The sequence below is a fragment of the Salvelinus fontinalis genome, chromosome 10 (genome assembly GCF_029448725.1).
Source record: "Salvelinus fontinalis isolate EN_2023a chromosome 10, ASM2944872v1, whole genome shotgun sequence".
NCBI classification, from domain to species: Eukaryota; Metazoa; Chordata; class Actinopteri; order Salmoniformes; family Salmonidae; genus Salvelinus; species Salvelinus fontinalis.
Genome location: NC_074674.1, coordinates 30,779,063 through 30,802,728, shown reverse-complemented (window position 1 = coordinate 30,802,728; position 23,666 = coordinate 30,779,063). Strand labels below are relative to the sequence as shown.

Genomic DNA, 23,666 nt, shown 5'->3' with positions numbered 1-23,666 from the left:
GTGGTAACAGTAGGTTAGCACAAAACCACAGACAGATAACGCACACAAGAACTTCCATGGTATAGACTGGTATCAGAGACAAAGGAGAATGTGTGAGGGAGTGAGTGAGTGAGTGAGTGAGTGAGGCCATACATTCGATATATGAGGCGAAAGATCATGATATACGTGTCCTGAGAGAAAAGAAATGGATGAAGCGAACCGCAAGTATTTAGGGAAGACAACACATCAGATTTACCTCCTTATTCATTACATTATCTTACAGGTCAAGTAAATCACACAACACATAATTTTAAGTATAGTGTCAAGGCATGTGCAGGCCATTATCAGGTTGCACACAGTTATCATAGAAGATCTGAAAGGTCTTGTCCACAAAGGTGACACTCTTGAGGAAGTTATCCAGCTGCTGAACAGATATCTCCACCACCTCAGGCCTCTCTTTCTCATTGAGTCCATGGGCCACTTGGAGCGCTCCTCAAACGGCGCTCCTCTAAGGGCGCGTTGTGGTCGTAGTCGATGCAGCAGTAGGCCTGAACACAAGTAGACGGGGACAGCCACGCGGTCAATGTTGTGGCGACGGTCAATGTCATGTTCCCGGAAGTGGTGACACCAGTAACCACGAAGGCGGTGCCGCGGCAGTAGTTGTTGAGGCGGTGGCGGATGGTGTGCTCGTGGGTCTTCCAGAGGCCGATGTTGAACTCCCGGACTTGAGGCACCACGTTGGTCAAGGTGTAAGTGGCTGCCTTGTCGTTGTGGCCAGACTGGTGCTCGTTAGGGTTCAGGTGGCCATGCTCAAAGTTCACAGTGTTGGAGTAGTCTTCCAGCACCGCCTGAGCATCCTTAAAACTGCGATGGAGGTCACCTTGAGGAAATGGCTGCATCGCCCCAAAATCAGACACTGTGGAGAGCTGATAGAGAGCTGAGGATTAGTAAGGAAAGCAGAATAGTTGTACTCAAGGAATCACAGCCAGTGGACCCTCATGGAATCTCTCTTTAGATGCACATTCTTAACACAACAGTATATTTCTCACTATTCATTCTATTTGCACAAAGGCCATAGAGTTGTTACTGTAGCCAATGACAGTGAAACTGATTCATTCATCTGTAGGCACGAGCACAAGGCAAGGTTGCAGAGATCCTGTTAGACACAGGAGTCTGTAAAAATACCTGTGGCTCATACATCTAGGGCACATTAACCTTTTTGGTGCCTTCAGAGTGCTTAAAGGTGTAGGCTGAGTAGACGGGAATGTGGCCAAGGGTATCATACAGGGTGACAAAACGTAGCTTGCCGTTGTAGCATTGGCAAATCTTCTTCAGACTTTTATCCTCAAGTCCCAGTGGTGTTGTGCCCATGTACATGCACTCATGACACTCAGGTGAGTAGTTCTCCTGTACCTCTGCCTCCACCATCACCACAACTAGCACCCAGGGCAGCGGCTGAGCTCGCTCAGTGACGCAAGAAACCACGGAGAAAAGTGCTCAAGAAGCAATGCAGTGGAAGCTGTCAGTATACTTGTCTCTGAAATTGAAAGTCTCTCTCTCTGTTTATTTTTTAAATTTTATTTCACCTTTATTTAACCAGGTAGGCCAGTTGAGAACAAGTTCTCATTTACAATAGAAAAAATCTATATACAGTGTGTGCAAATGAGGTAAGATTAGGGAGGTAAGGCAATAAATAGGCCGTAGTGGCGAAGTAATTACAATTTAGCAATTAAACACTGGAGTGATAGATGTGCAGAAGATGAATGTGCAAGTAGAGATACTGTGGGTGCAAAGGAGCAAAAAAATAAATAACAATATGGGGATAAGGTAGTTGGATGAGGTGAGCTGCTCTGACAGCTGATTCTTAAAGTTAGTGAGGAAGATGTAAGTCTCCAGCTTCAGTGATTTTTGCAATTTGTTCCAGTCATTGGCAGCAGAGAACTGGAAGGAAAGGCGGCCAAATAGGAATTGGCTTTGGGGGTGACCAGTGAAATATACCTGCTGGAGCGTGTGCTACTGGGTGGGTGCTGCTATGGTGACCAGTGAGCTGAGATAAGGTGGGGCTTTACCTAGCAAAGACTTATAGATGACCTGGAGCCAGTGGGTTTGGCGACGAATATGAAGCGAGGGCCAGCCAACGAGAGCATACAGAGTCTATCTGTCCATAGATAGACAAGGCTATCCTTTGTAGAGGAATGCATACAGGCCCAACATAATAAGGTGTCAAAGAGAGAGTGAAAGAGAGAGGGGGGGGGGGGCGTGTTTGTCCCTCTCCAGTCAGAGAGGTGGCGGTAAAGCACCAACAACTAGTTCGCCTGAATTCTCGATAGAGGTATAAAAAAAAAAAAACAGCTGTCAAATAATGCAAGGAGAACGGCCATTTTTCTAAAACACAAACAAGACGAGAAAGCGAGTTATGAAAATATTCGCAGCGAACGTTGGTCAGATGAAATTATAATTAAACGTGGTTCAAGCAAATATTCAACATATAGTTGCAAGGAAGAAACCTGGAGATATACAGGTCATTGCGAAATACACGCATATGTTGTTAAAAACAGGATTTAACTAACGTTAGCTAACGTTACATTCCAATTTCGCAAAATTTGCAGTAGCTGGCTAGCTGGCTACTTAGCTGGCTAGCTAGTGCGACCAGCTTTCAACAAAAGGTAAGTGTAAAAATTTGCACAATTATTTAGACAAACGTGTTATACAGCAATATAATAAATTGCACTGCTTAAGATTAATATAATGCTAATTTCTCATGGATTGTGTCAAGATAGTTAGCTAACTAGCTCGTTAATTAGCAAGCTAGTAACATCCGCGCACTGTGCAACCATGTTAGCTACGTTTAGCTAGCAGAAGTGCAGGCCAAAGCAGCAGCCTAAAGTTGAGATGTATCCTGCGCGTTGCGAGTCGGGCGGATAGAGGGCTGCTCACTGATTTTCATGGTTACTCATCTAACGTTAGCTATTTACCTCCGTTGTTCAGCTAGGTTAGTTAGCTGGCTGCAAATACGGTAGTTAATTTTAGCAAACTGGTTCAATTAGGTAAATGTTCTTGCGCAACTTCAAATGAAACTCAAGTTTTCTTCATGAACACGCACCCATTATTTGTCTGAAGTGATTCGTTCGAATGTACAAATAGCTAACTCAATGCGAATTGTTTACCATTTGTGGTTAATCGAAAACACCACAGTTACATTGAGTACATTTTAACTTTGCTAACTTCTATTTTAACTTAATTGTAACACGTGTTTATGTATTGTATCGAAACCAGTTGGCTATGACGTTATGTTATTGATAACGTTATTGTTCAGTTGGCACAGTTAACTAGTTGCTACTTTAGTCGGCTGTGAATAGTTTAGCTATGAACAGAGCTCGGAAATTAAGCTGGCCTTCAGCTTAGATAGGCGAAATATACGAACTTTCAATGCACAACTAAAGTGAAACACTTGTCAGTTATAACAACTTTAAGAGGTCTTTAACTTTCTGTGGATGTGGTAAATATTATTTGCATGTGAAAACCTAAATTGAATGTCTCGTTTCCCCAGGTGTTTAGAGGAAAAGAGGAACAATAGACCCGATGGAAATACTCAAGCAGGAGTAAGAAGACAGAAGTGGAGAGAATAATAAATGCAATGTCAAGAAGATACACATATCACTCCCCTTGATCTCCTGTTCTTCACAATTTTGCTTCATGGTCATTTATTATGATCACCTCCCATGTTGTAATTATTGGTGCTATTTGTCCGTAAACATTTTGTTATTGTTTTCATTTGTTGATTGGTGAGCTTGCTGTCACATTTGGTCATTCCGTCACCTCACCTAACCCCTTTCCCAGAGCCTTGCAGCTATTTGCTCAGTGTAACAGACTTGTTTGGCCCAAGTACACCCACTCTAAACCACTGCACACAGAAGAACCAAATAGCCTTTAACCCCCTCGTGTCTGGACCAAACTGGTTCAATCTTCTGGACAAGGTTAGAGTTCCACTCACTCTGTAATGTTTCCCTGGCATATTGTTGTGTCCTATATATGGATGTATGTTATTGGGTACAAGTGTTTGATGGGTGTTTGAGCTGTGTGGTAGGAGATAGTATTTCATTACTTCCCAAAGAGGACATTTGATTGGTTGATTATGTGGCACCGTGACATGATTTGACTGTTGTCCTTGTTGTGCCAACAGAAGCCTTGAGCTCCAGTTGAAGAGAGGAGTATGACTGCTGAAACACTTAACTTCGGCCCAGAATGGTGACGCATCTCTTCGTTCTCTAACTCATTCATTCTTCTTTCCTCCCTGCTTACATTCCTAGCCCATAACCAACTCTTGTTTCAATTATAAACAAATCTTAAATTTAAGAATATCTTCACTATGTTAGGGGTCCCCACTTACTCCCCATGTCCTTCACTTTTCTCCTTCCTCCCCCAGTGCCCCATTCTGTTTCCACATTGGCCCATTCTCAGCACACTGCATTCTATCCTTCTCCATTTTCTCTTTCCCCATAGGCTTGTTTTCAGAGTGAGTGCATGTCTGCATGACCTTGGTCCTTTCAGTTTTAGAATGTAAAGAAAAGAGAACCACATTTTGTTTTGATGATTCTTCAACTTGTATATAGCTAGCTTAAAATAATGTAATGGAGCAAGTTGTCCTTCAAAATGCCTCAATCAGCAGGTTTTTACACTTAGTTGGCCTTCTCCTTATCCCTACTCCAATCATTCAATAAGAGCACCCGCAAACATGAATTATTGGCAATGTAGCAAGAATTTATCTCAAAATTGTACTAAAAGATAATCATTGGCGTTGTATTGTGTACTGTTTTTATTCTGCTCCTGCTTGTTGCCCTTAGTTGTCTAGGGGAAGATAATGGGCGATGCATATCCAACTTAAACTTGAGGTGAAGATAATAGATGGATATGGTCTTACACATGGCCCAGTACTATTATGTCAGTAATAATGATTGCATTTGAAGTGTTATTTATGCATGCATGGATTGTGCTGAGGGTGATTTCTTCTCCCCAGGCTCCGTGCACTATCTAGAGGGCGGAGTGTGACGTCCCCCCCTCCCTCTCCAGCATTGCCAAAGTCCAAGCTGGCCGATTACCGCTATGGTCGTGAGGAGATGCTAGCACTTTATATCAAAGATGACAAGGTGAGCTTATGTAATGAGTGATTCACTCTAATGAGGATTCCAATACAGCTGTTTGTGTTAAAGGTGTCTGGCCGGTTATGACTAATGGGTTTGAAGTAAACCAAACTGTTCCCAGCCCCCAGAGGATATCACGCAGGATAAGGAGTTTGCTGCTATCCTGCAGGATGAGCCTGTGCAGCCTTTGGCCCTGGAGCCTCTAACTGAGGAGGAGCAGGTGAGACTGCAGGAGATATAGGAGTGGTTAGTGAGTTAGAGGTTTGCTGCTCTGATCCCTGAAGTATTTTGCAAGGATTAACTCTCAGATCTTAGTTGCTACTTTCACCCACGATGCACTGATCCTGTTTCAGTGTATGTTGACAAAATTTATTTTTGTGTCAACGTCACTTTCCTTCCTTCTGTCCTGCAGAGAAACTTCTCCATGTCTGTGAACAGTGTGGCTGTGCTGAGGTTGATGGGAAAGGGAGGCGGGGCTGCCCCTGCAGGTGTGGCCAAGGGTCGTGGAGGAGGCATCAGAGGTAGCGTTGCAGTTAGTCACCACCTGGAGTGATCAGGACAGTTCAACTATACATATGGAAATGTATTAACCGGCTGATTAGGCCCCTGAAGGAATTTCTTATGTTTGTTTGGGCAGGGAGAGGAAGAGGTGAAGGTGCATTCTACCAAAGAGCTCCTGGCGGTCCTGATGATGGAGAGGTGGGCTTCGGTCGTTGCCGAGAAATGCTCCGCAGCCAAAGCTGGGATGACCGGTAGGCTCACTGTCCTATACTATGCTGCCCTCGCCCCCAGATGGTTATCATTCGATCATATTAGCATACCACCCTGCATACCACTGCTGGCTTGCTTCTGAAGCTAAGCAGGGTTGGTCCTGGTCAGTCCCTGGATGGGAGACCAGATGCTGCTGGAAGTGGTGTTGGAGGGCCAGTAGGAGGCACTCTTTCCTCTGGTCTAAAAAATATCCCAATGCCCCAGGGCACTGCCCAGTGTAGGGTGCTGTCTTTCGGATGGGACGTTAAACGGGTGTTCTGACTCTCTGAGGTCATTAAAGATCCCATGGCACTTATCGTAAGAGTAGGGGTGTTAACCCCGGTGTCCTGGCTAAATTCCCAATCTGGCCCTCAAACCATCATGGTCACCTAATAATCCCCAGTTTACAATTGGCTCATTCATCCCCCTCCTCTCCCCTGTAACTATTCCCCAGGTCGTTGCTGCAAATGAGAACGTGTTCTCAGTCAACTTACCTGGTAAAATAACGGTTAAATAAAAATAAAAATAAAATAAATAAATAAAATATTGATGGTTGTTTATCGTCTTTCCTTCTGTCAGGGCTGAGAGGCCCAGGTTTGAGAAGCCAATCAGGCGTGCTGAGGTAGTGCGTCCAGGGTTTGAGGAGGCGGGGCCTCTTGGCAGGAAGGACTCCTGGCGTGCCGACAGCGATAACTGGCGTACCCTCCGGGAGGAAGAGGAAGAGGCAGCAGCAGGAGGAGGAGGGGGAGAGCAGCCAGTCTGGAGAGTTGCAGGAACCCGCCGTGATGGTACACACTGACACACACCTAACCACTCACACACCCTCTACTTAAGACTAAAGAAAAAAAAGACTAATGTTGTGTATACTTTGCATGTTTTCCATGTCTGATGGACACTCCATCTCAAATCAAAATCACACACACAGATGGGGGTCCTCGGTCTGCAGGCTGGCGTGATCATGGCGGCCGGCGGAAGTTTGAGTTTGACTTCCGTGACAGCGAGGGCCCCCGCAGGGAGGACAACAGGGACGGCCTTCCTGAGTGGTGCACTGATGAAGAGGATGGAGAGATGGGCACCTTTGACTCCTCGGGGGCCTTCATGTGCATCAAGGTGTGTGTGTTGGCTGGCAGGCATTATTTCTGTCTGTTTGTCTACGTGTGTGTGTTTGCATGTTACTTATGTCTATTCTGAGTCTTATGCTTGTCCGAGCAGAAAGGCTCCAAGGGCACCATCACTGAAGAGGATCTGGAGTTTGAAGCTCTAGAGGAAGATGAGGAGAACGGTCAGGAAGGCAAGGACAATGGTCAGGAAGGCAAGGACAACTATAAGGATAACTACACTGACGGAGGTGAGACACTTTTCCTGGCTATAGTAAACAACTAACAGAAGACCTTTCTGCTTTCGTAGAATGCACATTCACCCTCTTTCTCTCTAGATGAGTGTGAAGCAGCATGTGAGGGGGTGGTCAAGTACAGGACTCCATCTCCTCCTGCTGTCTCGGCCCCTCCCTCCTCAGACCCTCTCCCTGCCCCCTGTGCCCCAGAGGCTCCCTTGGCACCCATCTCCCACCCCTTCAAAACCAACCACGTGCCCACTGAAGGTAAATATTGAATTCAGGGATCTAAATTACAAAATACTCATTAGTAGCGCTAGTGTTCCCAACTTAAAGGTTAGGAGCAGCACATAAAATTTAGTAGCACCAGAAAATAAGATTCTTTTTTTTGATTGAGATTTCACCAGCCACATTGGTGGGTTGTCAGGGCTCCACAATGCAAGCATTTCACTCGCATTTGTGAATAAAAATAGAAGTTAAGTAGGAGCACATTTATAGCAAAATAAATGCTGCATTAGCTGTTTTCAAAGTTTGTCATTTTGTTTCATAGCTGGTAGCTAATCAGACAACGAACTACGAATTCTATCATTTAAAAACATTTTTTTTTGTGAGAATATGCATTGGTCTGAAGCCGAAAAATAAAGGGAATTCACACGAGCTTCACAATGCTTATTCCACCCATGCTCTACCAAGACTTTCCACCACACAGCTTTGACCTACTACAGTAGCTGTGTTGGTATTGTGCTTCAAACTATGTGTAGGCAGGTTTCTTAGGGTTCAAACCTTCTCAAACAGCCTAATTCATACTCTTAGAGGAGGTGCTTCCACAATAATGTCATTTGTACCGCATACACGGTAGAGTACTGGATTCTTCACACACCACAGTAAGACATCCCATTACGCTACCATTTTAATGCGTTTTAAAATAATCAATGAATGCAAGCGTTTTCTTTTATACTTACAAGACCATCAGGCTTGATTGACCTGTTTTGTTATAGTAATGTGGTGCATGCCTGTATTTCCTTAAACCTTTATTTTAGCAAAACATGTCATTGAGTTTAAAAAAAATCATAATAACAATCATATTTTGATCAGTAGGTACCCAACCTAACAGCAGGTGGTTTGTTGTACAGACTAGCTCAGATAGAGCCTGTCTGCATTCCTGTTTTTTCAAATGCCGTGCTAATCAATAGACAGTTCATTGCCTCTGTTAAAATAATATGCAGCTTAAAGTTGTTTGCGCTTCTGTTTCTTTGTGCAATAAAGATGGCGACGCAACAATAATTCACATTTACAATAGGCCTATATCTAAAAATACATACAGCCAAATATACAGTACTAGTCAAAAGTTTACACCTAATCATTCAAGGATTTTTCTTTTGACTATTTTCTACATTGTAGAATAATAGTGAAGACATAACAACTATGAAATAACACGTATGGAATAATGTAGTAACCAAAAAGTATTAAACAAATCAAAATATATTTAAAATTTGAGATTCTTCATAGTATTCATGGTTTGCCTTGATGACAGCTTTGCAAACTCTTGGCCTTCTCTAAACCAGCTTCACCTGAAATGCTTTTCCAACAGTCTGTTCCCACATATGCTAAACACTTGTTAGCTTGCTTTTCCTGTTGAGAAACAAATGATAGTCCCACTAAGCGCAAACCAGATGGCATGGCGTATCGCTGCAGAATGCTGTGGTAGCCATGCTGGTTAAATATGCATTGAATTTTAAATAAATCAGACGGTGACTCCAGCAAAGAACCATCACACCACCACCTCCATGCTTCACGGTGGGAACCACACATGCAGAGATCATCCGTCCACCTACTCTGCGTCTCTCAAAGACTAAAACTAAAAATCTCAAATTAGAACTCATCAGACTAAAATACAGATTTCCACTGGTCTAATGTCCACATTTTTGCTCATTACTTAAAAATAAACAGATCACATTTACATATGTTTTCAGACCCTTTACTCAGTACTTTGTTGAAGCATTTTTGCCTTTTGGCAAACTCCAGGCTGGCTATCGTGCCTTTTACTGAGGAGTGGCCTCCTTCTAACCACTCTACCATAAATGCTTGATTTGGTAGAGTGCAGCAGAGATGGTTGTCCTTCTGGAAGGTTCTCCCATCTCCACAGAGGAACTCAAGAACTCTGGCAGAGTGACTATCGGGTTCTTGGTCACCTCCCTGACCAAGGCCCTTCTCCCCCGATTGCGCAGTTTGGCCAGGCGGCCAGCTCTAGGAAGAGTGGTTGCGGTTCCAAACTTCCATTTAATGATGGAGGCCACAGTGTTCTTGGGGACCTTCAATGCTGCAGACATTGTTTTGGTACCCTTCCACAGATCTGTGCTTCAACACAATTATGTCTCTGATCTCTACAGACAATTCCTTTGACCTCATGGATTGGTTTTTGCTCTGAAAACTGTGGGACCTTATATAGACAGGTGTGTGTGGCTTTCCAAATCATGTCCAATCAATTGAATTTGCCACAAGTGGACTCCAATCAAGTTGTAGAAACATCTCAAGGATGATCAATGGAAACAGGATGCACCTGAGCTCAATTTCAAGTCTCATAGCAAAGGGTCTGAATACTTATGTAGATAAGGTGTTTCTGTTTTTTCTTTAAAAATGTGCAACAATTTCTTAATCTGTTTTTGCTTTGTCGTAATGGGATATTGTGTGTTAGATTGCAGAGTTTTATTTAATCCATTTTATAATAAAATTGAAGTCGGAAGTTTACCTACACTTAGTTTGGAGTCATTAAAACTCGTTTTTCAACCACTCCACAACTTTCTTAACTTCTTATGGGCTGGGAGGCAGTATTGAGTAGCTTGGATGAATATGGTGCCCAGAGTAAACTGTCTGCTACTCAGGCCCAGAAGCTAAGATATGCATATTATTAGTAGATTTGGATAGAAAACACTCTGAAGTTTCTAAAACTGTTTGAATGATGTCTGTGAGTATGACAGAACTCATGTGGCAGGCAAAAACCTGAGAAAAAATCCAACCAGGAAGTGGACAATCTGAGGTTTGTAGGTTTTCAAGTCTTTGCCTGTCCAATATAGTGTAAAATTTGGTCCGTTTGAACTTCCTAAGGCTTCCACTAGATGTCAACAGTCTTAAGAACCTTGTTTCAGGCTTCTGCTGTGAAGGGGGAGCGAATAAGAGCTGTTTGAGTCAGCTCATGGCATTCTGCCAGACACCTAAGTCAGGCATGCGCCCGTGAGAGTAAGCTCTGTTCCTTTTCTTTTCTAAAGACAAAGGAATTGTCCGGGTTGGAATATTATTGAAGATTTATGTTAAAAACATCCTAAAGATTGATTCTATACATCGTTTGACATGTTTCTACGAACTGTAATAACTTTTTGGACTAAGTGCCTGCGCCTCTTGAATTTGTATTTGTGAACTAACCGCGCAAACAAAAGGGAGGTATTTGGACAAATGATGGACTTTATCGAACAAAACAAACATGTGTTTAACATGAAGTCCTATGAGTGTCATCTGATGAAGATCATCAAAGGTTAGTGAATAATTTTATCTTTTTGTGACTTCTCTCTTTGGCTGGAAAAATGGCTGTGGTTTTATGTGACTAGGCACTGACCTAACAAAGCCTTTTTGAAATCGGACACTGGGATTAACACGTTTATCTTTAAAATGGTGTATAATACTTGTATTTTTGAAGAATTTTAATTATGAGATTTCTGTTTGAATTTGGCGCCCTGCACTTTCACTGGCTGTTGTCAAATTGATCCTGTTAACGGGATTTCAGCCGTTAACAAACTATAGTTTTGGGAAGTCGGTTAGGACATCTACTTTGTGCATGACACAAGTAATTTTTCCAACAATTGTTTACAGACAGATTATTTCACTTATCACTGTATCACAATTCCAGTGGGTCAGAAGTTTACATACACTAAGTTGACTGTGACTTTATACAGCTTGGAAAATTCCAGAAAATGATGTCATGGCTTTAGAAGCTTCTGATAGGCTAATTGACATAATTTGAGTCAATTCGAGGTGTACCTGTGGATGTATTTCAAGGCATACCTTCAAACTCAGTGCCTCTTTGCTTGACATCATGGGAAAATCAAAAGAAACCAGCCAAGACCTTAGATTATTTTTTTTATTTTTTTTTTACAAACGCCTGAAGCTACCACGTTAATCTTTACAAACAGTAGTACGCAAGTATAAACTCCATGGGACCATGCAGCCGTCATACCGCTCAGGAAGGAGATGCGTTCTGTCTCCTAGAGATTAACATACTTTTGTGCGAAAAGTGCAAATCAATCCTAGAACAACAGCAAAGGACCTTGTGAAGATGCTGGAGGAAACAGGTAAAAAAGTATCTATATCCACAGTAAAACGAGTCCTATATCGACATAACCTGAAAGGCTGTTCCAAAACCACCATTTAAAAAATCCAGACTATGGTTTGCAACTGCACATGGGGACAAAGATCGTACTTTTTGGAGAAATGTCCTCTGGTCTGATGAAACAAAAATAGAACTGTTTGGCCATAATGAGCATCATTATGTTGGAGGAAAAAGGGGTAGGCTTGCAAGCCGAAGAACACCATCCCAATCGTGAAGCATGGGGGTGGCAGCATCATCTTGTGGGGGTGCTTTGCTGCAGGAAAGACTGGTGCACTTCACAAAATAGGCGTTATGAGGCAGGAAAATTGCGTGGATATATTGAAGCTACATCTCAAGACATCAGTCAGGAAGTTAAAACTTGGTCGCAAATGGGTCTTCCAAATGGACAATGACCCCAAGCAAACTTCCAAAGTTGTGGCAAAATGGCTTAAAGGCAATACACTCAATTAGTATTTGGTAGCATGTAAACTTCTGGCCCACTGGGAATGTGATGAAAGAAATAAAAGCTGATATCTTTCTCTCTGCTATTATTCTGACATTTCACATTCTTAAAATAAAGTGGTGATCCTAAGACAGGGAATTTTTACTATGATTAAATGTCAGGAATTGTGAAACTGAATAATGCATTTGGCTAAGGTGTTTGTCAACTTCCGACTTCAACTGTAAGGCTGTAACGTAACAAAGTGGATAAAGTCAGAGTCTAAATACTTTCCTGTGTGTACACATTTTAAATGCAGGACACAAGTCCATTTTACCTCTGGAGAGTATGAATTAAGCTATTTGAAATGGTTTGAATCTGCAGCAACCTGCCTACACATAGTTTGAAGTACAATACCAACATAGTTATTACTGTAGTAGGTCAAATATGTGTGCTGGAAAACCTTGGTAGAGCATGGGTGGAATCGGCATTGTAGTGCTGACGTGAATTTCCTTTTTCGGCTTCAGACCAGTGCCTATTCTCTCTAAAAACAGTTTGTTTTTACATTCCATGATTTTTCACCGGAAGGTTATTATGCAACATTATTATACAACATTATAATTAAGCAATATGGCCCGAGGGGGTGTGGTACAGTATATGGACAAAATTCCACAGCTAAGGGCTTTGACACTACACGGTGTACCTGGACGCAAAGGGGAGCATTATCACTTCAAAAAAGGGTTACCTATGTGATTAGAAGAGTAAAAATAAATGTTTTGTCATGCCCATGGTGCATATGGTCTGATATACGACGGCTTTCAGCCAATCATCATTCAGGGCTCGAACCACGCAGTTTATTATACAGCATAACACATGCTCTCCTTGTGTAACTTTGATAAGATCCCAGCTCATAATCCTACTGATCATTGCTCAAAGCAAACTGGCAAGAGCAAGGAAACAAAGACTGAAGCAAATATGCTTTGTCACTCGTCGGATGTGGCAGGCCTTAAACTATTACGGACTACAAAGAGAAACCCAGCTGCGAGCTGCTCTGTGACGCGAGCCTACCAGACGAGGTAAATGCCTTTTTATGCTTGCTTCGAGGCAAGCAACACTGAAGCATGCATGAGAGCACCAGTTGTTCCAGACGACTGCGATAACGCTCTCGGTAGCTGATGTGAGCAAGGCCTTTAAACAGGTCAACATTTACAAAGCCGCTGGGCCACATGGATTACCAGGACGTGTACTCAAAGCATGCGAGGACGAACTGGCAAGTGTCTTCACTGACATTTTCAACCTCTCCCTGACGGAGTCTGTAATACCTACATGTTTCAAGCAGACCACCATAGTCCCTGTGCCCAAGGAAGTGATGTTAACCTGCCTATATGATTACCGCCCCATAGCACTCACGTCGGTAGCAATGAAGTGCTTTGAAAGGCTGGTCATGGCTGACATGAACAGCATCATTCTGGATACCCTAGACCCAATCCAATTCGCATTCCACCCCACAGATGCACATGCAATCTCTATTGCATTCCACACTGCCCTTTCCCACCTGGACAAAAGGAACACCTATGTGAGAATGCTGTTCATTGACTCCAGCTCAGCGTTCAACACTGGTTCCCACAAAGCTCATCACTAAGCTAAGGACCCTGGGACTAAACACCTCCCTCTGCAACTGGATCCTGGACTTTCTGACGGTCCGCCCGCCCCCAGGTTGTGAGGGTAGGCAACAACACGTCTCACGCTGTTCCTCAACACTGGGGCCCCTCGGGTACGTGCTTAGTCCACTCCTGTGCTCCTTGTTCACCCACGACTGTGTGGTCAAACACAACTCACCATTAAGTTTGCTGACGACACAAGTGGTAGGCCTGATTACCGACAGCGATGAGACAGCCTGTAGGGAGGAGGTCAGAGACCTGGTAGTGTGGTGCCAGGACAACAACCTCCCCCTCAATGTGATCAAGACAAAGGACCTGATCGTGGACTAGAGGAAAAGGGAAAAGGTGGGCCGAACAGGGCCCCATTAACATCGACTTGGCTGTAGTGGAGCGGGTCTAGAGTTTGAAGTTCCTTGGTGTCCACATCACCAACGAACTATCATGGTCCAAACACACTAAGACAATCGTGAAGAGGGCACGACAACGTCTTTTCCCACTCAGGTGACTGAAAATATTTGGCATGGGTCCCCAGATCCTCAAAAATGTCAAGTTGCACCATCGAGAGCATCCTCACCGGTTCCATCACCATCTGGTATGGCAACTGCTCGGCATCCAACCATAAGGTGCTACATAGGGTAGTGCGTACGGCCCAGTACATCACTGGGGCCAAGCTGGCTGCCATCCAGGACCTATATACTAGGCAGTGTCAGAGGAAGGCCCAAAAATTGTCAGACTCCAGTCACCCTAGTCATAGATTGTTCTCTCTGCTAGCAAGCGGTACCGAAGCTCCAAGTCTAGGAACAAAATGCTCCTTAACAGCTTCTATCCCCAAGCTATAAGACTGCTGAACAATTAATAAAACGGCCATCTGGACGATTTACCTTGACCCCCCCCCCCCGTTTTATCTATGCATGGTCACTTTACCCCTACCAACATGTACAAATATCCTCGACTAACCTGTACCCCCGCACATTGACTTGGTACTGGTGCCCCCTGTATATATCCTCAATATTTTGGATTTTACTTTTTGTTTATTCAGTAAATATTTTAACTCTTTCTGGAACTGCATTGTTGGTTAAGGGCTTGTAAGTGTTTCACGGTGAGGTCTACCCCTGTTGTATTTGGCTCTGTGACAAAGTTTGCTTTGATATTTACTATGCAATTATACAATGTAGCTGGCTGGACAGTCATGTGAAATCCATAGATTTGGACCTAATGAATTTATTTAAATTGACTGATTTCCTTATATGAAAAGTAACTCAGCAAAATCTTTGAAATTGTTGCATGATGCGTTTATATTTTTGTTCAGTATACTTAAGAGAATAGGAATATTCTCCTTTAAGTCAGGGGTTCCAAAAAATTCACTCAGGCCCTCCTTCCAGCATTGGGGAACATGCCACGCTCCCCGCACAAGCACTGTTCATGAATAAATTGTTCACACCCCTCTTGTTGGCAGAAAGAACATTTTGCAGGTTTAAAGCTTATTTCCTGCAGTTCTACACATTTGTCATGGGGTGCAGAGAAACTGTTGCTGTTAAAGCTCATTTTCTTGCAAGTCTATAAATTTTGCCACCTGCTAATGTGTATTCATGTGACATGAGTGACTCAAACATAAACTTGTCCATGTCATATTTCTTTTTATCTGGGTCTTTCTGACAAATAGCTCTCTAAAATATGCAATGACTGACATGACAAGGGAAACTGATGACGCATTACTCAATTTAGAAATTGCACCATGAGCATTCTACTATTAGAACTTTAAAGAGGAAGTTGAAAGCTGGACTGAGTCTCCACCCCACTCCAAAAAGAAAAACAATGTGGTGCGCCTCACAGTTTGGGGAACCACATATACTAATTTCAGTATCCCGGATTTACATTTACTAAGTTAAGTCTAGTTTGAGACCAGGCTGGCACACAGCAAGTCATGTAAGCAAGCGATGATTCTGATGTTTTAATCTGGTGCAGTGTGTGGAACCCCCTGACTAAGTTTTACTTGTGAATGGAGATTTCAGATTTTCTGTGAATAGACTGAAAAGTTATTTAACAGTGTTGATCAGTCAGCACACATTTAGATTATGAATGTCGATGGCAGGAGAGGGAGTTTAGGCCGGAGACGGAATGTATTCAACACGTGTTTGAAACAGCGACGCTGTCAATCTGGTTCTGTTTACATGTGCGTTTGGGGTTCAACCATTTACTGTAGTCGGTTCAACATAGCTAACTTACTGTTTCCTAAAGTAATTTGTTTTGTCATCTATGGTTTATGTTGTCTTGGTTCTTAGTCAAGGAAATGTAGCTTTGCCAAGTGCATTATTTGTACTGTCTGAAATCTGGTTAACGTTGCCTAATGTTATCGTAGTTTGGTCTGTGCAAAGCAATTTAATATGATTAGTGTGGCATTTTCCAAAAGTTTGGTTTTAAACTTAACATCAGTTAACTTCTCTTGCGAAGGGGGCAGCGTTTGGATTTTTGGATGAAAAGCATGCCCAAATTGCAAATGCATATTATTAGTAGATTTGTATAGAAAACACTGAAGTTTCTAAAACTGTTTGAATCATGTCTGTGAGTATAACATAACTTATTTAGCAGAATAAGTTGAAACCCCGAGGACAAACCATTCAGATTATTCTATTTTGAGGTCACTCTTTTCAGTTAGTTTTAATTGGGAAACCAGATTTCTAAGGGACCATCTTGCAGTTCCTACTGCTTCCACTGGATGTCAACAGTCTTTAGAAATTGGTTGAGGTTATTCCTTTGTGTAATGAAGAAGTACGGCCATCTTGAAGGAGGGTCACTCGAAGTGTCCTGTTAGATGCGCATGACCAGAAAGCTAGCTACAGTTGGTTTTAATCCTGCATTGAACACAGATCATCCCCTCTTCAATTTGATCGATTATTTATGTTAAAAAATACCCAAAGTTGTATTACAAAAGTAGCCTGAAATTTTTTGGCAAAGTTTACAGGTAACCTTTGAGATTTCGTAGTCACGTTTCACAATTTGGAACCGGTGTTTTTCTGGATCAAACGCGCCAAATAAATTTACATTTTGGATATCGACGGAATTAATCGAACAAAAGGACCATTTGTGATGTTTATGGGACATATTGAAGTGCCAACAACAGAAGCTCGTCAATGGTAAGGCATGAATTATATTTTCATTTCTGAGTTTTGTGTCACGCCTGCAGGGTTGAAATATGCTCTTTGTTTACAATGGTGCTATCCTCAGATAATAGCATCGTTTGGTTTCGCCGAAAAGCCTATTTGAATTCTGACATGTTGGCTGGATTCACAACCAATGTAGCTTTAATTTGGTATCTTTCGTGTGTGATTTAATGAAAGTTTGTAATTTTATAGTAATTCTTATAGTAATTTGAATTTGGCGCTCTGCATTTTCTGTCTTTTTGCCAAGTGAGACAGTAGCATCCCGCCTAAACTCAGATTTTTGGATATAAATATGAACTTTACCGAACAAAACAAATGTATTGTGTAACATGAAGTTCTATGAGTGTCATCTGATGAAGATCATCAAAGGTTAGTGATTAATTTTATCTCTTTCTGCTTTTTGTTACTCTCTTTGGCTGGAAAAATGGCTGTCTTTTTCTGTGACTTGGCTCTAACCTAACATAATCGTTTGGTGTGCTTTCGTCGTAAAACCTTTTTGAAATCGGACACTTTGGCTGGATTTACAACAAGTGTATCTTTAAAATGGTGTAAAATACTTGTCTGTTTGAGGAATTTAAATGATGGGGTTTCTGTTGTTTTGAATTTGGCGCCCTGCAGTTTCACTGGCTGTTGACACGGTGGGACGCTACCGTCCCACAGACCCTAGTGAGGTTAACTGTTTATTGTGAGAAATGATGATATATTGTGGTACGTGAACCGACCAAACAGGTTAGCTAATGTTTGTCTTATGTTAACTTTAGCTAGTCAAGTAACCTTAGCTAATTGGCTATCATAGCAGCCATGGACATACGCTAGTTTATTTGTCTGATCCGATTACACGCCACTGGTTCAGCAGTTACACAACTTCAGCCGTATGTGAAAAACCTTACTTGGCAAAATATATCTAGCTAGCTTTCCTCGCTTGGTTAGCTCTCATTTGACTGGTATAACGTTAGTTTAGCTACCTAGCTAATCAAAACAAAACCACCTTTAATTGACTAGCTACCTTTTATTTTTTGCCTGTTCGTTAGCTAGCTATCTTTCAGCTGACTAGTGTTAGCTAGCTACAGAGGCTAGATGCTTGACTTTGTTCAAGCAAGCTAACGTTAGCTAGTAAGCTACGAAGCTAATAAAAATCTGTGTGTACATTGATTAACGTCAGCTTGAATACCACCATATACCTAGTTATATACAGTAACCTAGGTTACATCCAAATAACCTAGGTGTTAGAACTGAGTTTTGGCAAAATGTCACATTGTCAGAAATGCTACAAAAATGTAGAACATCTTTGTTTCTTAAACTTCTTATGGCTGCATCCCGCTACTGGGATCGATATGAGAGCATCCAGAAAGTGCAGGACGCCAAATTCAAACAAATCTCATAATTAAAATTCCTCAAACATACATGTGTCTTATATCATTTTAAAGGTATTCTTGTTGTTTATCCCACAAGTGTCCGATTTCAAATATGCTTTTCCCGCGAAAGCACTACAAATGATTATGTTAGGTCACCATCAAACCACAATAAGCACAGCCATTTTTCCAGCGAAAGATAGCTTTAACAAAATGCAGAAATAGATAAAATGAATCACTAACCTTTGATTATCTTCATCAGGTGACACTCATAGGACTTCATGTTACACAATACATGCATGTTTTGTTTGATAAAGGTCATATTTATAACAAAAAATCTGAGTTTACATTGGCGCGTTAGAATCACTATTTCCAAAAACATCAAGTGATTTTGCATAGCCACAGCGTTTCAACAGAAATACTCACCTTAAATGTAGATGATAATACAAGTTATACGCATGGAATTATAGATATACCTCTCCTTAATGCAACCACTGTGTCAGATTTCAAAAAAACTTTACGGAAAAAGCGAATCATGCAATAATCTGAGACGGAGCGCAGAACAATAGCCAAATTAGCCACCATGTTGGTCAACAGAAACCAGAAAATACATGATAAATGTTTCCTTACCTTTGATGAACTTCATCAGAATGCAGTCCTAGGAATCCCAGGTCCACAATAAATGCTTGATTTGTTCGTTAATGTCCGTTATTTATGTCTAATTAGCTACTTTGGTTAGCGCCTTTGGTAAACAATTCCAAAGTCACAAAGCGCCTCCACTATAACGTGACGAAATGTCCAAGAGTACCGTAACAGTCAGTAGAAACATGTCAAACGATGTACTGAATCAATCTTTAGAATGTTATTAACAAACATCTTGAATAACGTTCCAACCGGAGAATTAGATTGACTTAAGAAGAGCGGTTGAACGGACGTCCTCATGTGAAGGCGCATGGTGAATGCGTGATCAGCTCGTGGTAGTGATTACTCATTCCTGTCTCCTTCGGCCCCCCTTCACATTAGTCATCACACAAAGTTCTGTTGACATCTAGTGGAAGCCGTAGGAAGTGAGAACTCATCCATATCTCGCTGTAATTTCATTGAGAGCTTGGTTGAAAATCTGCCACCTCAGAAACAATTCAAACAGGAAGTGGAACTTCTCAGGTTTTTGCCTGTCATATGAGTTCTGTTATACTCAGACATAATTCAAACAATTTTAGAGACTTCAGAGTGTTTTCTATCCAATATGAATAATAATATGCATATATTAGCAATTGGGACTGAGGAGCAGGCCGTTTTAATATGGGCACCTCTGTGTACCTTTCATCCAAGCTACTCAATACTGCCCCTGCAGCCATAAGAAGTTAACGGAAGGAATTGTGCATGTGAGAGCGATACATTTAAACTTTTGCATCTGCAAATTTATTCAATCCGGCATTTTATGTCCAATGGTCAATTTTGGAAATTCGTCTCGTTTTAAGCAGACGTCTAGAATAGGAGATCAGTCGGCTCAAATACTCAACTCAATTGCCAACGACCCTGTTAAAAAATGCGCTGTGGTTCTCGGTTACAGATGGACGACTCATGATGAGAGATGTGGAGTGTTGTTGTGTACCTCAGTTGATCTGCAAATTTTCATAGAGATTGGTGTCATGTTGGCATAGATATGAATTTAACTGACCTCAACCAACACTTATAATAGACGCTACTGTCGTCAGGTCGATAATATCCCACCTCGCGCAGCAACACTGCCTTGCTGTTGAAGTGCTGGAGATTCATTTTTAGAAGTGCTGCACATGGCATAAAAGTTCGTCTAATTTACTCAAGGAGACTGTCCTTGTCTGTTGGCTATTTACGTTGAAAAACAAACCTAGTTTGAGAACAAAACAATTTTTTGAGTTTGCTTCAGCAAAGACACAAGGGCACTCGAACCAACTGACAGTGTGCCTGTTTCTCTATCTCACAGGCAATAAACCACATCACTTCTAGCTAGTAATACATGTATTGTTTTACAAACATTACAAAGCATGCTCACCTGGGTTCTTTTGGGTTTTTTGGTCTAATTATTATGGCCCAAAAATATTCTGAGTGGCTGGTAGATTTTAAATTTACCTGCCACAGTGGCTGGTGGACCAAAAATGTTGTTTCAGGCCCTGCACTCATTCATTGCTATGATCATTGATCTCCTGAATAAGCTATCCCTTTTCATTTCTGGGCCCCCAAATCTTTGGATATACTGGTAAAGTTACCAGGTTGTTGGCTCGCTAGCCAATGATGTAACATGACTGAACAAAGTGTAAACAAATGGTTAAAGACGCGCAAGTAGTTCTAGAACGTTCCATAATGTTGTGGTTTGTGAATGTAAAATTCAGTCCCGGCGATCCGCTATAGGTAAGATAAAAATGTTCCTCCGGTAATGTGTCAGATCTCTGAAACAACGGTACTGCGAAGCCTTATTACAACAAGTATCTAGGATATATTTTTTTCCCTTGTCTCAGTGCTCCCAATATAAAACTCCTGTTCGCACAGCAAAATATTTAGTCGCATATGTGACCAAATTGGTCGCACTTTAGAGCCCTGACTGAATTACTGATATGCACATGTTGTGTACTAAAGCTAGGACATTAAACCGACAGTATCGACTGACCATTTATCGAAGATATTTTACTGTTATCAATAATAACGATAAGTAACTTTTACTGTTAATATGGGCTATTGCTAACGGGACAATTTATAATGTTCAAATTGGAGTAGTTTAAAGGATCAAATAAAAATAACTGGTGCTTATTCATTTTATAAATGAACCGTTGTCTTGGTAATTCAGTCAATTTATCATGTTATGTGTTTTTGTCCATTTCGTCTCGTTCTTGTGAACCATTTTCACTTTGTGTGGGCATCAGATTGTATCTGCTCCAGAGAATGTTTCACGTGTATGCTCAGTAGTGGCCCTAGTACAGTAGTTGTACATGTCTCATCCCCTTTCCCCCTGTTCTCTCTGTGGTCTCACAGGCAGCTCACCTCCAGGGAGTGGTGCTCAGCTCAGTCCAGACCCCTCCTCCTCCACCACCACTTCCTCCAGCCTGATGCCTCCTCCCTCCTTTGGATCTCTCTTCCCATCAACAGGGGGAGAAGTGGAGGAGGACGAGGGCATGAAGCACCTGCAACAGGTAGGGTTGCATTACCATGTCAATTAGACATGCGTTCATTTTACATCCAATTTATTGTCAGGATTACAATTACACTTGATATACTGGCTGAGTGTTATGTAAATGTTCATATTTTTTTATATCTTCTCCCACCCTTGTAGGAGGCTGAAAAGATGGTGGCATCTCTGCAGGACACATCCCTTGAGGAGGAGTGTTTCACCCAAGCACTGCAGGAGAGCCACAACATTACCTCCCAATCTCACACACACCCAGCCCCACACTCACACACACACACCGCTGGACACACGCACTCCCACTCTGCCCATAGGGACTGTGCCCTGCCACTCTCCCACGAGGCAGCCATGAAGTGGTTCTACAAGGACCCCCAGGCAGAGATCCAAGGTAGACACGCACATTCACAATTTTTAGCAGTTAGTGCATTTGGAAAGTATTCAGAACCCTTGACTTTTTCAACATTTTGTTACATTACAGCCTTATTCTAAAATGGATTAATTGTTTTTTTTCTCATCAATCTTAACGGAATACCCCATAATGACAAAGCAAAAAACTATATATATTTTTTTACATTTTTGCAAATGTATTAAAAATGAACTGGAATCAAATTGAAGTATTCAGACCCTTTACGCAGTACTTTGTTGAAGCACCTTTGTCAGCGATTACAGCCTTGTGTCTTCTTGGGTTTGATGCTACAAGCTTGGCGCACCTGTATTTGGGGAGTTTCTCCTCTTCTCTGCAGATCCCCTCAAGCTCTGTAATGTTGGATGGGGAGCGACGCTGCACAGCTATTTTCAGGTCTTTCCAGAGATGTTCGATCGGGTTCAAGTCCGAGCTCTGGCTGGGCCACTCAAGGATATTTAGAGACTTGTTCCGAAGCCACTCCTGCATTGTCTTGGCTGTGTGCTTAGGGTCGTTGTCCTGTTGGAAGGTGAACCTTCGCCCCAGTCAGAGTTCCTGAGCGTTCTGGAGCAAGTTTCCTCAAGGATCTCTCTGTACTTTGCCCTTTTTCATCATTCCCTTGATCCTGACTAGTCTCCCAGTCCCTGCCGCTGGAAAACATCCCCACAGCATGATGCTGCCACCACCATACTTTACCGTAGGGATGGTGCAAGGTTTCCTCCAGACATGACGCTTGGAACTCAGGACAAAGAGTTCAATCTTGGCTTCATCAGACTAGAGAATCTTTTTGTTGGTGTAAGAATGGGAGTAAATGCGGAGGTACAAATGCTGATAGACATGCCAAAGCTGTAATCGCCGCCAAAGGTCCTTCTACAAAGTATTGACTCTGAGGTGTGAGTACTTATGTAAATGAGGTATTTCTGTGTTTTATTCTCAATAAATTTGCAATAATGTCTAAACATGTTGTAGATGATGAGAGGATCTAAAAATTAATTTAATACATTTTGAATTCAGGCTCTAACACAACACGTGTAATAAGTCAAGGTGTTGGGATACTTTCTGAAGGCACTGTACATATCAATCAATATATGTTGCATATAGTACCTTACAGGTACTTTTTTATATTGTCATATTGTTTTGTCATGACCCTGGTCCAGGTCCCTTCTCCACAGTGGAGATGTGTGAGTGGTTCCAGGCAGGCTACTTCTCCATGACACTGCTGGTAAAGCGGGGTTGTGATGAGGGCTTCCAGCCCCTGGGAGATGTCATCAAGATGTGGGGGCGCGTGCCCTTCTCCCCCGGCCCCTCCCCCCCACCCCTGCTGGTGAGACAGCCTCCACCACCTCGGGGGTCCTCTGTGAGTCAGCGAGCACACGTTTGTCTGGGTGTTTCTGTTTAGTTCCTGTTCACTGGTTGTTTGTTTAGTGGTGTGTGTGTGTGTGGGGGGGGGGTTTGTCAGTTAACCCAGGTACAGCAAAGGCACAGAGATACTTGACTGTGGTGAACAACTTTTTGGGGAATAAGTAGAGTATCAAAGTGGCATAGGCAAAATCACGTGTTTTACTGAGTATAATGTATGTTGTCTCTTGTAGCTGTATCGTGTATCTATCCAGAGCAGATAATCAGTAGTGTATCTGGTAGGGATGCACCGATATTACTTTTTTGGCTGATGCAATATTTTCCTTGCCAAAAAAAAAACAATACCGATTTTATTACATTTTTTTAGCGGCCTTTTAAGCATTCTAGTACAGTTAAATAGTTGAAACACACACACTGACCATAAGTTATTTTGTTGACATTTACGTATGTCCCCCATTACCAGTAAAACATAATCAATACCTATTTATTTCACTTACTTGCTGTGCTGTTTTGTTGTTCAGTCTCAACCAGGATTTCATCATACATGTCAAGCAGTGAAGTTTCAGCT

At 42.1% G+C, this 23,666-nt stretch overlaps 1 protein-coding gene and 1 pseudogene across 4 annotated transcripts in view; one reads left to right on the top strand and one right to left on the bottom strand.

The window, feature by feature from the left end:
* Nucleotides 1-301: 301 nt before the first annotated feature.
* Nucleotides 302-3,994, bottom strand: LOC129863275 (endonuclease domain-containing 1 protein-like; annotated as a pseudogene).
* Nucleotides 2,319-23,666, top strand: part of LOC129864000 (GRB10-interacting GYF protein 1-like) — a 44,096-nt gene continuing 22,748 nt past the window's right edge. The window contains exons 1-15 of one of the 4 annotated variants that reach the window (XM_055936516.1): nucleotides 2,319-2,645; nucleotides 3,530-3,956; nucleotides 4,163-4,227; nucleotides 4,824-4,871; nucleotides 4,997-5,126; nucleotides 5,242-5,340; nucleotides 5,533-5,641; nucleotides 5,758-5,872; nucleotides 6,450-6,658; nucleotides 6,796-6,980; nucleotides 7,083-7,218; nucleotides 7,306-7,470; nucleotides 21,186-21,343; nucleotides 21,484-21,724; nucleotides 22,897-23,063. In XM_055936516.1, the coding sequence (XP_055792491.1) occupies nucleotides 4,193-4,227; nucleotides 4,824-4,871; nucleotides 4,997-5,126; nucleotides 5,242-5,340; nucleotides 5,533-5,641; nucleotides 5,758-5,872; nucleotides 6,450-6,658; nucleotides 6,796-6,980; nucleotides 7,083-7,218; nucleotides 7,306-7,470; nucleotides 21,186-21,343; nucleotides 21,484-21,724; nucleotides 22,897-23,063 (1,797 nt within the window). In that variant the 5' untranslated portion in view covers nucleotides 2,319-2,645; nucleotides 3,530-3,956; nucleotides 4,163-4,192. Of the gene's footprint in view, nucleotides 2,646-3,529; nucleotides 3,957-4,162; nucleotides 4,228-4,823; nucleotides 4,872-4,996; nucleotides 5,127-5,241; nucleotides 5,341-5,532; nucleotides 5,642-5,757; nucleotides 5,873-6,449; nucleotides 6,659-6,795; nucleotides 6,981-7,082; nucleotides 7,219-7,305; nucleotides 7,471-21,185; nucleotides 21,344-21,483; nucleotides 21,725-22,896; nucleotides 23,097-23,666 lie in introns of all 4 variants that reach the window. The other 3 variants (XM_055936515.1, XM_055936518.1, XM_055936517.1) reach the window with 3 other exon arrangements.